The sequence below is a fragment of the Crocuta crocuta genome, unplaced genomic scaffold (assembly GCF_008692635.1).
Source record: "Crocuta crocuta isolate KB4526 unplaced genomic scaffold, BGI_CrCroc_1.0 scaffold334, whole genome shotgun sequence".
In the NCBI taxonomy this organism is placed as follows: domain Eukaryota; kingdom Metazoa; phylum Chordata; class Mammalia; order Carnivora; family Hyaenidae; genus Crocuta; species Crocuta crocuta.
Window position 1 is genome coordinate 250,186 of NW_027533260.1, and position 14,363 is coordinate 264,548.

At 48.3% G+C, this 14,363-nt stretch overlaps 1 protein-coding gene across 1 annotated transcript in view; it reads right to left on the reverse strand.

Annotated features, from left to right (window-relative positions):
* Positions 1–1,801: 1,801 nt before the first annotated feature.
* The window catches only part of PPP2R1A (protein phosphatase 2 scaffold subunit Aalpha), a 37,253-nt gene continuing 24,691 nt past the window's right edge, over positions 1,802–14,363 (reverse strand). The window contains exons 7-15 of the mRNA XM_077747281.1: positions 13,988–14,102; positions 13,809–13,879; positions 13,426–13,560; positions 7,112–7,285; positions 6,779–6,839; positions 5,988–6,142; positions 4,957–5,099; positions 2,422–2,513; positions 1,802–2,266 (exon numbers count right to left, since the gene is read on the reverse strand). Of these exons, the coding sequence (XP_077603407.1) occupies positions 2,250–2,266; positions 2,422–2,513; positions 4,957–5,099; positions 5,988–6,142; positions 6,779–6,839; positions 7,112–7,285; positions 13,426–13,560; positions 13,809–13,879; positions 13,988–14,102 (963 nt within the window). The 3' untranslated portion in view covers positions 1,802–2,249. The remainder of the gene's footprint in view (positions 2,267–2,421; positions 2,514–4,956; positions 5,100–5,987; positions 6,143–6,778; positions 6,840–7,111; positions 7,286–13,425; positions 13,561–13,808; positions 13,880–13,987; positions 14,103–14,363) is intronic.

The window sequence follows — 14,363 nt, forward strand, 5'->3', positions numbered from 1 at the left end:
CATGGACTCTAGGCTTCGCGTGTGACTTGTGTTGGTTCGTGATGCAAGCAGAGGTTTGAAAGAAAGTAAACTAGGACTTGTTCTCTTGGAAACTGTTTTGGAACCAGAAGCCATCAGATAAAGATGTCCAGCCACCCTGGAGAGGTCATGGTAAGAGATGCTGTACCAGGCTTCGAATGAGGTGGTGCTCCCACACATGGGAGTGACAAACTCATCTTGAACATTCCAACCCCAGCAGATACCGTATGGAGGAAGCTTCCAAATGACCTGAGCCCAGACTGCAGAATTATGAGGAATACATTTTCTTTGTTTTAAATCACTAAGTTTTTGGGGTGGGTTGTTATGCAGTAAAATATAAATGAAACACCATGCAGCATCCATCTCAACGTTCTTACAATTAGTGGTAGACTGCCTACTGAGCTTGAACGTTCATCATGCTGAAAGTGACTGCACTGCCCCACCTCCCACCTCATCAATTCTTTACTTAGTCCTTCAAATATTTATACCCTAGGAAACGTACATTTCTTTTGGGTGCAGGGTGGGGCCCAAATTTAAACCTCTGCCCCCTCCCTTATGAAACTAACGTTAAGTCAAAAACGGGAGGAACAGGGTTTCCTCCACCCTTATCCCCCAGGACTCAGCTGGGCCTAACAGTAGGGACTCAATAACAGAGCTAAGCTGGTGAAATCACTTTGCCACCCAATGCCAATTTCCCGTCCACCCTGCTGAGCAAAATTTCCCTAAGTATCACATCCTCTGCGAAACCTTACACGTACCACCATCCACTAAGTCTCCTGCTCCTCTCTCCAGGGCTCTTTGGCCCCTGCATCAGTTAGAATTCGGGTGACCTGCAAGTGATGAAACCCCAAATGAACAGTCACTCCAAAAGTTTAACTCCCCCAGGTAACCAATACTGGTGTGGGCTTTCACAGCTTCAGGGACCCAGGCTCCTCTTATCTTGTTCTGCTACCTTGCTGGGCTGACGCTCCTAAGGTCACTTCCTGGCCCGAGATGGCTGCTCCCACGCCAGCCATCTGGTCTATGGTCTAGAGTGCAGGAAGGAGGAAAAGCAGTGGGAGCAGATCTCCTTCTGGGAACACTTGTTAGAAGCTGCACACACCACTTCTGTTCACGTTATTGGCCAGAATTTAGTCACAATGCCACACCGAATGTCAAGAGACCTGGGAAAATGCCTTGAATCCAGGCAGACATATGCCCAACTACAAATCAGTGTCTCTACTGATGAAGAAATGGGGAGCTGTGGGACAACGGGCTCCGTCCTGACAGTCTCCCTCCCATTCTGTTACAACTCTGGGACTTCCTCAGGGGCAGGGCCTAGCCCACAGGGGCTCTCAGCTAGTATATAGCTTCTCACGTGCCATGTGTGGTTACCTACTTTACATATATGAACTTATTTAGTCTTCACACTGCAATCTAGATTCTACCATTATCCCCATTTTACAAAGTACAAAACTGAGCTCGGAGAAACTGGGTAACCTACTCAAGGTCACACGGCCATTTCTAAAAGAACCAGGATCTGGACCCAGGCAGTCTGGCTCCAAGGCACCTGCTATGAACCACCACATACTTGGCTGATGTCTGAAACTAAGCTGGACCCAGACCTCTGCTGGCCAGAGGCACCTCATGGACCCTCTCTACCCTGCAGGCCAGCTAAACTCCTGGTGGCTCCTCAGAAATCCTAAGCCCAATAGTTAGGTCTTCCCCAGAGAGAGCAGTAGAGACCATGGCCTTGGTGTGGTGCCCCCTCCTCCATGCTAGTGACTAAAACCAGAGGACCAGCTATTTCTAGACCTTTATTTCTCTGTGAAAAGGGAAAAAAGGAATAAAATAAAAACGGCACAGTTGACACAAAAAAAACCCCACTGGGGGAGATGGGGAGAAGGGGAGAGGAAGGGAGAAAGGAGGTGGAGAAGATGGGGTAGGGGGTCCCCATTACAGCAGCAGGAGCCAGTGACCTGGGATGCTCACATCTCTGCGGGTGGAAGTGGCCCCTTCCTCCCAGGGTCACTGCCCTGTCCCACCTTGTGCTCCCCAAGCCCCTTGGGAGGTGGACAGCAAGAGAAGTCGGATTCCCAGGCTGGGGAGAGGAAGAACCGTGCTGAGGGAAGGGGCCTGGGGTCAGACCATGCACAGGGAGTGACAGCCAAAGGCCCCCCACTGTCTCCCCGAGGGAGGGACTTTGGGGGGAGGGTGGACACCAGAGGCTGGCGTTGGCTCCTCTTCCAGCATCAGGCGAGAGACAGAACTGGGGGAACAGGAACAGGTGGGAGTCAGAACCACAGCTAGCCCTCTGCCCACAACTCCTCCTGCATCGCCCCCTCCCAGGAGCTGCTGTTCTCAGGTCTAGGCCCGTCCTTGTAACACCACCCTCCTGCTGGGGTCTCCGAGTTCACGCCTTACCAGTCAGAGCCTCCTGGGCGAAGTACTTGACATCCACATCCTGGTCCTGGGTCAGCTTTTCTAGGATGGGCTTGACTTCACTCTGCAGTGTGCTGAAAGGAGAAAGGATAAGGCGAGGGATGGGGTGAGCCAACTAGGCTGGGGGCACGAGGCAGGCAAAGGGTTCTGGGCAACAAGGGGTTGAAGATACAGAGATTGCACCTGTGGCCAGAGATGAAATGACTTTGCAGGCTGGAAGTCTAAGAAACTAGGACAGAGGTCTTGGGGGTCCAGAATAGGCAAAGGGAGGTCAGTCTGGGAAAGGAGGGCAGAGAATCACAGAACCCACAGGTCTTGGAAGCTCAGCATACGGATGTCTTTATTTAACATATTTACTGAGGCCTACTATGCATTAGGTGAGCAGAGTGGTAAATCCAACACCTGATCCTTGCCCGTGCAGAGCTTGGGCAAAGAGAAAGACACAGACCAAACTGACAATAATTAACAGAGACAAGTCAAGTGCTGAAGGAAAAGTACCTGGTCAAGGGGGGAGGTATCTACTCTCCAGTAAGGGCCCCTGGGAAATCTACCTGCACTGAAAGTCAAGTGTTTGGGGAAATGAAGACATGTCCCCTTCCAGTTAACAGACTCTTCCTTTGACCCATACAACTACCATTCTCTATTCTCTAGATCTGTTTTGCCTGGTTTTGAACTTGACAGAAGTTGAATCACAAACTGTTTCCCTGGGTCTGGCTTCTCACTCAACAGGGTGTTGGTGAGAATGTGTGTTAAGTAGAGCATGAGTCTTCATTGCTGAATACAGTCTCACATAGTATGAACAAACCACAATTTATCCACTGTACTGCTGATGGACGTTTGGGGTGTTTCCATCCCGTGGCTAATATGAATAAAGCTACCATAAACGTTCTTTTGCTACAAATAAGCTCTTATTTCTCCAGGACTGAACATGCTGTGTCAGCTCACAGTGTACATACACTCAGCTTCCCTAGATTCTACCAGTTTTCAGAGTGACTGTTCCCACATGCCACTCAAAACCTCACATGCTGTGTATGAGAGTTCTAGCCATTCCAAACATCGAATGGCCCCGAATTTTTTTCAGGTTAAGCCATTCTGTGGTGTATTTTCATTTGCAATTTCCTGATGGCTGATGATGTTGAGCATCCTGTCATCAATTACTGGCTACATGGAGATCTTCTTTCAGAAGTGGCTGTTCCAGTTGGTTTTTGCCCCTATCTTTCTTGGGGTTTGTCTTACTGATTAGTAGGAAAGCTAATGGATGAGTCCATCTTTAGTCAGAAGTAGGTATTACTCCCAATCCTCCCAATCAGTGGCTTGCCATTTTACTCTCATAATGTGTTTTGTTTTTTTTCATGAGAGAGAGAGAGAGGGTGCATGCAGTGGGGGAGGGATAAAGGGAGGAGGAGAGACTTTCAGGTAGGCTCCACATCCAGTGCAGAGCCCGACATGGGGCTCAATCTCACGACCCTGAGATGATGACCTGAGCCAAAATCAACAGTCGGACACTTAACCAACTGAGCCACCTAGGCACCCCTCATAATGTTCTCTTTTGATAAAGTTCTTTTCACTCAAGGTGAACTCATCAACCTTTTCCCCTGGTGAGCTATTTAACAAATCTGAGTAATTTAATAAATCTTTGTTAAGTCTTAAAGATGTTATGTGTTTTCTTCTAAAATCTTTTTTTGATTTTTCTGATTATGGTCTATATTATCTCTAATTCGCTTACACACTGAAATGGGAATCGCCCCTACCCCCCACGCATATCCAACTGACTGGGCCGTTGATGAAAATACCTACATTTCAGTCCTGAACTGCAGTAGCACCTACTGTTATATACACACAGGTGTGTTTCTGTGCCCTCAATTCTGGATCACTGGGCTATATTATTGTGCCAACACCTCACTTTTTAATTACTGTGGCACCATAAGTCTTGGTATCTGCTATCAGAAGTCTTCCAACTTTTTTCTTTTTTAGGACCACTTTTGCTACTCCAGATCTTTTCGTTTCTGTTAATTACAGAATCAACTTGTCAATTTTTCGATAAAGAACATGCTAAGATTGACTGAGATTTATATTGAACCTATATATCAATTTGGGGAACCATCTCATCCATGAATATTAAGTGAATCTTTTTCAAAGAAATGTTTTATAGTTTTCACTAAAGATGTTTTACATCTTTCATTAAATTTATTCCATATTTGACGGGTTTGATGCAATAATATAATACACATACACACACATTCAAAAATAGCTAAAATTTGCTAATTTCATTTTCTCCTGTGTTGCTACCAGTATATACAGAACTGCCACCCTATCGCCCCCCTCCTACTATGAGGCAGGACATGGGAATTCTCATTCCACATTTGAGGAAACTAAGACCTTGGGAAGATGAAGAGACTGGCCAGGCTCACACAGCAAGAGTCAAGCTGGTCTCAACCCCGGCTCCATCTTCAAAGGTCAAAGATTAAGATGCCTAGAATCAGCTCACCAGTGTGTGAAGGAAGGTCCAGGCCTCACCTGTTGTCCAGGATAGGGCCTATCTTCTGTAGGGACTTGGCCACATTGAAGCGGACGTTGGCGACAGGATCCCCAGCCATACGCAGAACTGTAGGCAGCATGTGCTTGGTGGTGATGTCCTGCCCACAGACCTCAGACAGTACCTGGGGGCAGTGAATGACTGAGGGTGATGCTGAGCAGTGTGGGGGACTCTGGGTCCAGGCTCACTCACCCTAGGGACAGCTTCTTCTCCTGAGGCTGCCATCTCTACTAACGCCCTCCTAACACCTTAATACCACTGTCTCCCTATCTTGGAAACCCCCAGCTCAGACTGTCCTGGTCCCACCTCCCCATCCTCAGACTTCCCTTTATCTTCTGGGGATGGGCCTTGATTTCCTCATCCCGGGATGCCTTTCTTAGTGTGGTTTCCAAAGTGAGATGTGGGAAGAAATCATCAGAACACTCAGTTATATTTAAATGTTGTTAAATTCTGCCTTTTAATTTCTAGTTATGTGTATGGTTTACTTAAATGAATAGAAAGGAGCCCTTGGTCGCTATAACACAACTGGTCTAAGCTCTGTGCGTGTATGGCCAGATTAATCTTTACAACCTCCTGAGTAAGGTACTGTGATTACCAGGATGAGTGCTTTATTGGTAAGAAAACTAGAACACTGAGCAGTTAGGAAATGTCCCAAGGCCTATGACTAATCTATGGCAGAACTAAAGAGTAGGTCTGACTCTAGAGCCTGCACACATAACCAATGTATCATATGTAAATATACACATATACTTTAGGGAGAACAAGTATGCTCAGAAAAGTTTGGCAGTCACTGTTCAGCAGGCTGAACCTCCCTAGTCCCGGGTTTCCCACCATGCAGGTCCCCACCTCTGGCCTGTAGTTCCCTAGGGACCCATCCCTGTCCCCCTACCCAAACTCCACCACGTCCCTACTCTCGAGCCAGATGTCTTCCTAAGGACCTCAGCCACCGCTCCTCTCCCAGGTACTCTCAGTTCCCTGGGGGACAGGCCAGCGGGCAGCTGGGGGTGCTCACATTGATGCAGAAGAGCGTAGTCATGCGGTGCAGGTAGTTGGGGTCCCCAGACATGGCTAAGACCTTGGGGATGATGGTGGCATGGGCCCACTCCTTCCCAAACTTCTCCACCAGCTTCTTCAGGTTGCTGGTGGCTGCCTCACGGATGGCATAGACTGCAAAAGGGTAGGGATTCAGAAGGTGAAGGGCTGAGCAGGCAGGGAGCAGTCTCTCGCTACTGCTGACTGGCCAGCCCTGGGTACCGGGCTACAGGTGAAGCCAAGTCTGTGCTACTTCCTAAAGGCAGGGCTTCTTTCCGTGCAGTATTTTGCCAACAGCTCTAAGACAGAGCTTCCACTACTGGCCTCCTTTTACAGATGGGCAAGCTGATTTGCCTAAGCAAATGATTTAGTCACTACTACTTGGAATGGCACTGAAACAAACAAATGCTGATTTTAATTTTTCACCTCATTGCAAACAATGAGCAGTTCTCACAATGGCCCTGAACGACTGAGAAGCCACCTATTTCACAGAGGAGTGTGCTTGAGCTTCCACAGTCAGGGGCAGGATTCCAGCCCTGGTCACCTGGCCGGCAGCCCTGGCTCTCTCTCCACTGTACCAGGTCAGGCCACCCCTGCGTGATCTGTTTCCCTTTCCACCCTGAACTTCTTCAGGATTCTAAAAAGGGAGTTGGTCCACATAAGTGGCCGATGGCCGGGGGCAGTGACTCCACACCCCTGCAAGCCCCAGTCAATGCCTGTCCATCCTTCCTGGAGCACCAGCACCCTCCCTGGCCTGCCGGAGGGACTCACCATGATCCACAAGCCACGCCATGCACAAGGAGTTGAGCTTCTCATCAAAAAACTCTACCCCCTGCAGGAGAAAAAGAGAGAAGGAATCGAAGGAGATTGGGGAGTTTCCAGTGATACACAGGGATACACACCCACTCAAACACATCGGATACTCCTCAGCCTCCCCTGGAGGGCTCTCTTCCCTTCTCTTTTCTAACTGAAGTCCATTCACCTTTACAGCCCGGTTTCCCGTGCCCTTCCTCCTACTCCCCAGAGTAGGGGCCCTTGGTGACACTGTGATAGCCCTGGACATGCAGGACACGACAAGGCCTGACCCTAGGCCACCTCACTCACCAGCTGTCCGGCCAGCAGGGGCATATACTCGATGATGGCCAGCCGCACCCGCCACTTGGCATCTTCAGCCAGCTCCACGATGGCGGGCAGCAGGGACTGGGACAGCTGCCGGATGCCGATGACCTCGTTCACGCAGTCCAGGTTGGAGATGATGTTCAGCCTCACCTCCGGGCACTGAGGGGGAGGGCAGGGGTCTAAGAGGATGCACCTGGCCCAGAAGAGGGCTCAGAGAGCTGCACCGCATCAACTCCCTAGAAGCCACACCACCTCCTGAGGGCCTGCTACTGCCCTGCCCCGCTCCTCCTGAGCAAGCATATTATGCGAGCAGCTTTTTACATCTCACCAGAGAGCACAAGACATGTTTAGCTGTTCTGAAGAACTGGCAGGAACTGCAAAAATATGGTGCTCTGGAAAGAACATCCACAATAACACTCCCATTCTGCTGTGTGCCAGCTGCGAGCCTGGCAACAAGGGACAGGGCCTCTCTGGATAGTAATCTGTGACAAGGAAACATACATCTAGCCTCGAGGGTGGTTGAGGCCATTAAAGTGCCTGCTGGTGTCTGATCCACAAGAAGCTTGATGTGTGGGAGCTCATTAGTATCACTTCTATGACTTCCATTCTCCCTGCCTGTCTCTGAGCTCTGAAAGGAGTGTGTCTCATTCTCCCTTATGTCTCCAGGACCTGGCATAGTCTCTGGCCCACAGCAGGTTCTCAATATACTTCTGCTGACAGAACGTACAAAGGAATAAGGAAATATTTTCAACTGCCAGTTGACTGCCAATATTATAAGCACTGACCTACTGTATGTGCACACACATATTAGGAGATATGATGAGTCTGCACATACATAGTAAGGCAGTGCTCATAATACACACACACATAAACACAAACACATGTACTCCACCTGTGTCCATAAAGCATGAGAACAACTTAAAAGAAAAGGGACATAAACACAGTTCTTGTTAATCGTAACAGAAGCAAAAATGAACTACTAAGACTTCATCAAGATAAAAGCCTGCACAACAAAGGAAACAATTAACAAAACTAAAAGGCTGTCTGTGGAATAAGAGAAGATATTTGCAAATGATATATCAGATAAAGGGTTAGGATCCAAAATCTATTAAGAACCTACCAAGCCGGGGGCTTCTGGGTGGCTCAGTCAGTTAAGCATCTTGAGCCTCGCGTCGGGCTCTGTGCTTACAGCTCTGAGCCTAGAGCCTGCTTTGGATTCTGTGTGTGTCTCTCTCTGTCCCTTCCCTGCTCGCTCGCTCTCTCTCTCTCAAAAATAAACATTTAAAAAAAAAAAAAAGAACTTATCAAGCCCAAAACCAAAGAATAAATATTTCAGTGAAGAAATGGGCAGAAGACATGAAGAGACATCCAGATGAGTAACAGACACATGAACAAATGCTCAACATCACTCATCAGCAGGGAAATACAAATTAAAACCATGATGAGCTACCACCTCACACCTGTCGGAATGACTAAAATTAACAACATAAGAAACAAGAGGTGTTGGCAAGGATGCGGAGAAAGGGGAACCCTCTTGCATTGTTGGTGGGAATGCAAACTGGTGCAGCCACTGTGGAGAACAGTATGGAGGTTCCTGAAAAAGTTACAAACAGAACTACCCTAGATGCAGCGATTGCACTACTAGGTATTTATCCAAAGTACACAAAAATACAGATTCAAAGGGGTGTATGCACCCCGATGTTTATAGCAGCATTGTCAACAATAGCTAAGGTATGGAAAGAGCCTAAATGTCCATTGACTGATGAAAGGATAAAAAAGATGTGGTATATAAAATATAAAATGGAATATTGCCCATGAAAAGAATGAAATCTGGCCATCTGGCCATTTGCAATGATGTTGATGGAGCTAGAGTGTATTATGCTAAGTGAAATCTGTCAGTCAAGAGAAAGACAAATACCATACAATTTCACTTATATGTGGAATTTAAGAAACAAAACAGATGAACATATGGGAAGGGAAAAAAAGAGAGAGGGAAGCAAACCATGAAAGACTCAAACCCCAAGGGTTGATGGAGGGAGGTCGGTGGGGGGATGGGCTACATGGGTGATGGGTACTAAGGAGGGTACTGTGATGAGCACCAGATGTTGCACGTAATGAATCATGGCATTCTACTCCTGAAACCAATATCGCACTATACGTTTATATAAAAATTTGAAAAGGAAAAAATGTTTTCAAATTTAAAAACAAAAAACAAAAAACAGAAGCCCTACTAGAACCTTGTCCCAAATCACATGTTCCCAGATGGCAGACATCACAAGTAGTTCTCTGTAACCAGGACCAAGTAAGAAACGAATCAATGAACCAAGTAAACAAGTATGCAATGCAATAATGGGTTAACCTAGCAGATCCAGGTTGATCCAGATCAAATTAGGCATGTTCCCAACAAAGGTTGGGCCTCTGACCAGCTCTTGGGAGAAGACCTCTAAGCCCCTGGAATATCCTGCCCGATGACAGCATCTTTGTGGTCACCTGTCTGGGCCATGCCAGACAGATGAGGCTAACATGATTGACAGGGAGGGCCGTGGGCCATGAGGTACCAACTTGACCTCTGGAGGGGCTGGAGACAGTAACTGAGGTCAGCCATGTAGGCGGCTCCATTTCATGGCTATGTGACCAATCCCTCAGTAAAATCCCTGGAAACCAAGGCTCAGGGAGCTTCCCTGGCTGGCAATACACAGTGGGCGCGGTCACACATCACTTGTGGGAGATTTAAAAGCCATCTGTAAGACAGCACGGGAGAGGATGCCTGGGGTCCTGTGCACCTGTTCCCTCGCTGACTTCAATCGATCCACTCACTGTGATCAACAGCAACCACAAGTGTGACAGCTCTTCTGGGCGGAGGGCTGTTCTAGCACATCACTGACCCTGAGCACAGAGGTGGAGGTGGAGACGCAGATGCAGTGAAGGGGAGTATGGCCACTATGGTGCGGACACGGCTTGGCCGGCACTTCCCAAGTAGAATCCCCACAGGCCCCGCCTCTGAGGACATCTTTTCTTTATCAAACACCATAAGGTGTCATTTAGGAACAGAAGACAGCCAGTTTCCGGCTGGCTAGTCCAATGGCTAAAGAACTCTCAGAACCAACACCATTTCCCTCCCTACACAATATTAATTCACTTCTTTCCAGAGCCAAGGATGCTGAAGGGAAGAACTAGCCCAGTGCTGACCACCCTGATGGTGTCCTTTTCCTGTGACAGCTGTTTAAAAGCCTGAACTGCCATAGAGACTGTATCTGTTCTTTCTTTTCCTAAGAAAGCTTCCTGGAGTGGGAGCTGCCCTGTCTGCCATCCTAGCCCCAGTCTAGGAAAGCAAATTAGTGTAGACGTGCATGTGTCTACACTAGGAAAGTAATGAAGTAATGAAGATGACTGAGTTGAATAGGCGGACCAAGATGTAGTCAGAGTCAGGGCTGGGAAGGGTTGGGGAAAGGAGAGGAGAGAGCCTGTGCACTTCCGTACTTGGTATGAAGGAATCTGTAACACCCAACAGAGAGGGAAATTTCTTCTTTGAATAAATTGAAAATTAACTGGATTGAGGGCTCATGTGAATAAAAGACATTTGAAATGCATAGAAAACCACCGTGATGGCCTTCCTGTACTGTGTGGAGACCCATGTGAGGAGTCCGGCCTCAGTTCTCAAATACTAAAAATACTGAAAAATTAGGGGAGTTAGCACTTATCCAGGGACGTGAACGGGAATGTCCGGACAGCGACTGGGCCTCCTTCCTTTCCCCAGAGGTTAGACGTACACAGTTCTACAGATGGAAAATACGGTGTGTGCCCACTTGGGAGTCTCACCTCTAGAGACAGGAAGGAATGAGCACCCAACACAGCACACCATCTGACTGGATATGGGTTCTGCAGCAGCAAAGGAGCCAAACTAAGCCTCCTCCGTCAACGGGCTTACGTCTCCTGGCTGTCACGGCCTCCCTGGTGTGGAGCACCTGCCATCTCAGAAAACCCAGAGGAAGAACTCTGGACCACAACTCAGGAGCAACCCTCGCTGGGGCCTTTCACAGAGAAGGCTCTCCCACAGACCACCCACACACCATCCTCGAGGATGGCAGAAAACTATTTCCTTCTTAAGACTATCTTGGTCATAAAAACACACAAAAACAAACAAATAAGGCATATAAATGAACCAATAAACCAAGTGAGTGTGTGCAGTGGAGGGTTAATAACTCAGCAGGCCTGGACTGTCCAAACCCTACACTTTCCAGCTCGTAGGAGGTCACCTCTGAGCCCCTGCTACATAAGCCACAGTGTCCTGAACACAAAAGAGAAGAGAAGATATAAATACAATGGCTTAAGCCATTTAAAAGACTTCTACTTAGGCACAGCCAGAAAAAGGCCCTTTTTATTTAGATAAGTTTATAAATCTTATTAAATATGAAAAGTAAAGTTTATAAATCTAAAATTGAAATTCCAAATTCCAGATACAAGCCAGATGAATATCGCACACCAAGAAAACCATGATGGGTTGGGGCACCTGGGTGCTTAAGTCAGTTAAGCGTCTGACTCTGTCTCAGCTCAGGCCACAATCCCAGTTTGTGGGTTTGAGGCCCATGTCGGTTTCTGTACTAACAGTGCAGAGTCTGCTTGGGATTCTCATTCATTCTACCTCTACCTCTCTCTACCTCTACCTCTCTCTCTCAAAAATAAATAAATATTAAAAAAAAAAAAAAAAAGAAAAAAACCACAATGGGTCTTGTCTTCTTTGCAAGAGAAGCCGCCCTGGGGCACACTGCCGCTGCAGGAGCATGACCACCAGCAGCACATGCTGACAGGGAAGCCGGCACAGAAATGGGCCCTCGCTGTGGCACATTCCTCAAGCCGAATGTGGAGCTCCCTTTATACCAGAAAACAAAATGCTCAAGATCCTGGTGAGGTGTTAAAAGGACACAGAGCCAACTCGAGGGACTCTCGCCAGCCAAGCTGTCCCCATTTGAGAATCAGAAGCGAATACAAATTATATTTGTAACAAGCTACACCTACAAAAAGCTTATGAAAGAAAAAATGTGTGTGTAGCACTTCACTTAGGTCATAACATTTAGTTCATTATAAAATGAATTCTGGTTTGAACTGTAACAAATGACACAAGTAAACAATCAAAAGTAAGATGACTAAGCTTTTCTTTAGCGGGTGTACAGTCTTCAACAGAAGATTTGCTGAATCTGTAATTTGTACAAATTTGATTTGTAATTCTGTAACTGACAAATTATCCCATCATAGCAGAATTTCATAATTTGATATCCTAGGGGANGGGGAGGGGGAGAGGGCAGGGAGGGTGGGGAGAGAGGGAGACGGAGGCCTTTGGCAGCGTGGAAATCACGAAACAGTAAGGGTCTCACCATCTCCCTGGTCACCAGCATGACAGGAACCAGGAGCCTGCAAACCACCCCTGCTCCTCACGGAAGTTCCCCATCTCTGCAGCCACACCTCCTCTCTTACCAGTCTGGTCTCCCTGCACTTCTTCTGGCTTCCACGCTGAGATCTTTCTCTGACAGGAGCCGTCGGGTTCCTTTCTGACACCCACATTTGTTGCTGCCCATAGTTCAAGTCCAAACTCCTTCCCTGAATATCACCCCACGACCTGTCCAAGCCCCGCCTGGCACTCTCATCTTCTGGCCTCCAGGCCAAATGAATGGGAAGTCACAGTCACAGTCACATGACTGGCTCTGGCCAATGGGGAGTGTGGGGTGTGGAACAGACTGGTGGGTGCCCTCTTACAAGGACACTTCTTGTCTAACACCTTCTGCCTTCATGCTGGCTGGGGATGGTGAAAATCGGAGCAGCTGCCTCAGACCCAGAGAGTGTGGAGGTCAGCAGGGCTAACCCCCTGTGTAGGCCCCACCTAACTCTGAACTGTTGTAAGAAAATTATCTTACGAAAGCCACTGCATTTTGGGGTCTTAATGCATCTTTGCCTAAATCCTAAAAGACATGAACTTATCAATAGCACCTATGTGATCACGGGATCAAGGGATTGCCAACCTCTCTCTCTCCACTGTCAGTGGTCTCTGAAAGTCTCTGAGGAATCTTAGTCTCTTTTGGTGTCCTTGATCCCCAGAGAAAGAACTAGCACAGAGCAAGGGCATGCAAAACATTGCTTAGTAAGTGAATGAGTGAACACACACTCCATCGTGCCCACCAATATCCAACTCATTCGGGATCTGGGTGTCTGCTGAGATTCTAGGAGATTCCTGGCCAATCTGGGAAAGCAGCTGACCCGCCTGTCACCTCTGCCAACAGAGCCCAGAGCCTCCCCAGCACCCATACCTCATCCTTTAGCTGCGCCAGGAAGAGGGGCAAGAGGTGCTCAATGGTGTTATCTTTGCCCAGGATGGGGGAGAGGCCCATGATGACGGAGGCCAAAGCTGACTTCACGTGTTGGTTGGCATCTGACACCAGCTCCTGGAGAGGGGGGACAAAGAAAGGGGAGCCACAGGATCAGGACAACCCCTGCAGCATCAAGTGGCCAAGCAGACTCCCACCTCCTAAGAGTCCTGAGCCATGGCTTGCTTTTGCCCTTCTCCCTCACGGAGCAGGGACAGTTCAGGGCATAAAGGTACCAACAAGGCAGTTTCTTACCTGTCCCACCTGCTTAGAGTTCCATGTTCCCAGCCCCCCACCCAATCCCAAGGCTCTTGGGACTTCGTTACCTTGATGCAGGGCAGTATCTGTGTCATGATCACATTCTCCCGACAGTCGGCTGAGAGATTTTCACAGAATTCTGTGGGAAGGGAAGGCAGGCAGAAGAAGGTGAAACCTGATGTCCTGGTTCCGCCTCAAAGCCCTCAGACACCCACCCTCTTGCTGTGTTCTGGTCGCCAGCACCAACCTTTGACCTTGTGGGAGGCTGCGGCCCTCACCTCGGCCTCACAGTCTTTCATCAGGTTCTGGAAGGCGGGGACCAGGTCTGTCTTGGTGATCTCAGGCCCCACTGCTTTCTGGAGCTGCAGACAGAAAGCAGGAGCTGTGAGATGACTGGGCAGGTACTCTGGGCAACTAAGACCAGAATCAAAGTTCAAAGACACCAGAAATGATGGTAAGAGTGAGGCCCTTAGAGGGGCGCCTGGGTGGCTTAGTCGGTTAAGCGTCCAACTTTCGCTTAGGTCATGATCTCGCGGTTCGTGGGTTCGAGCCCCGCGTCGGGCTCTGTGCTGACTGCCAGCTCAGAGCCTGGAGCCTGTTTCAGTCTGTGACTCCCTCTCTCT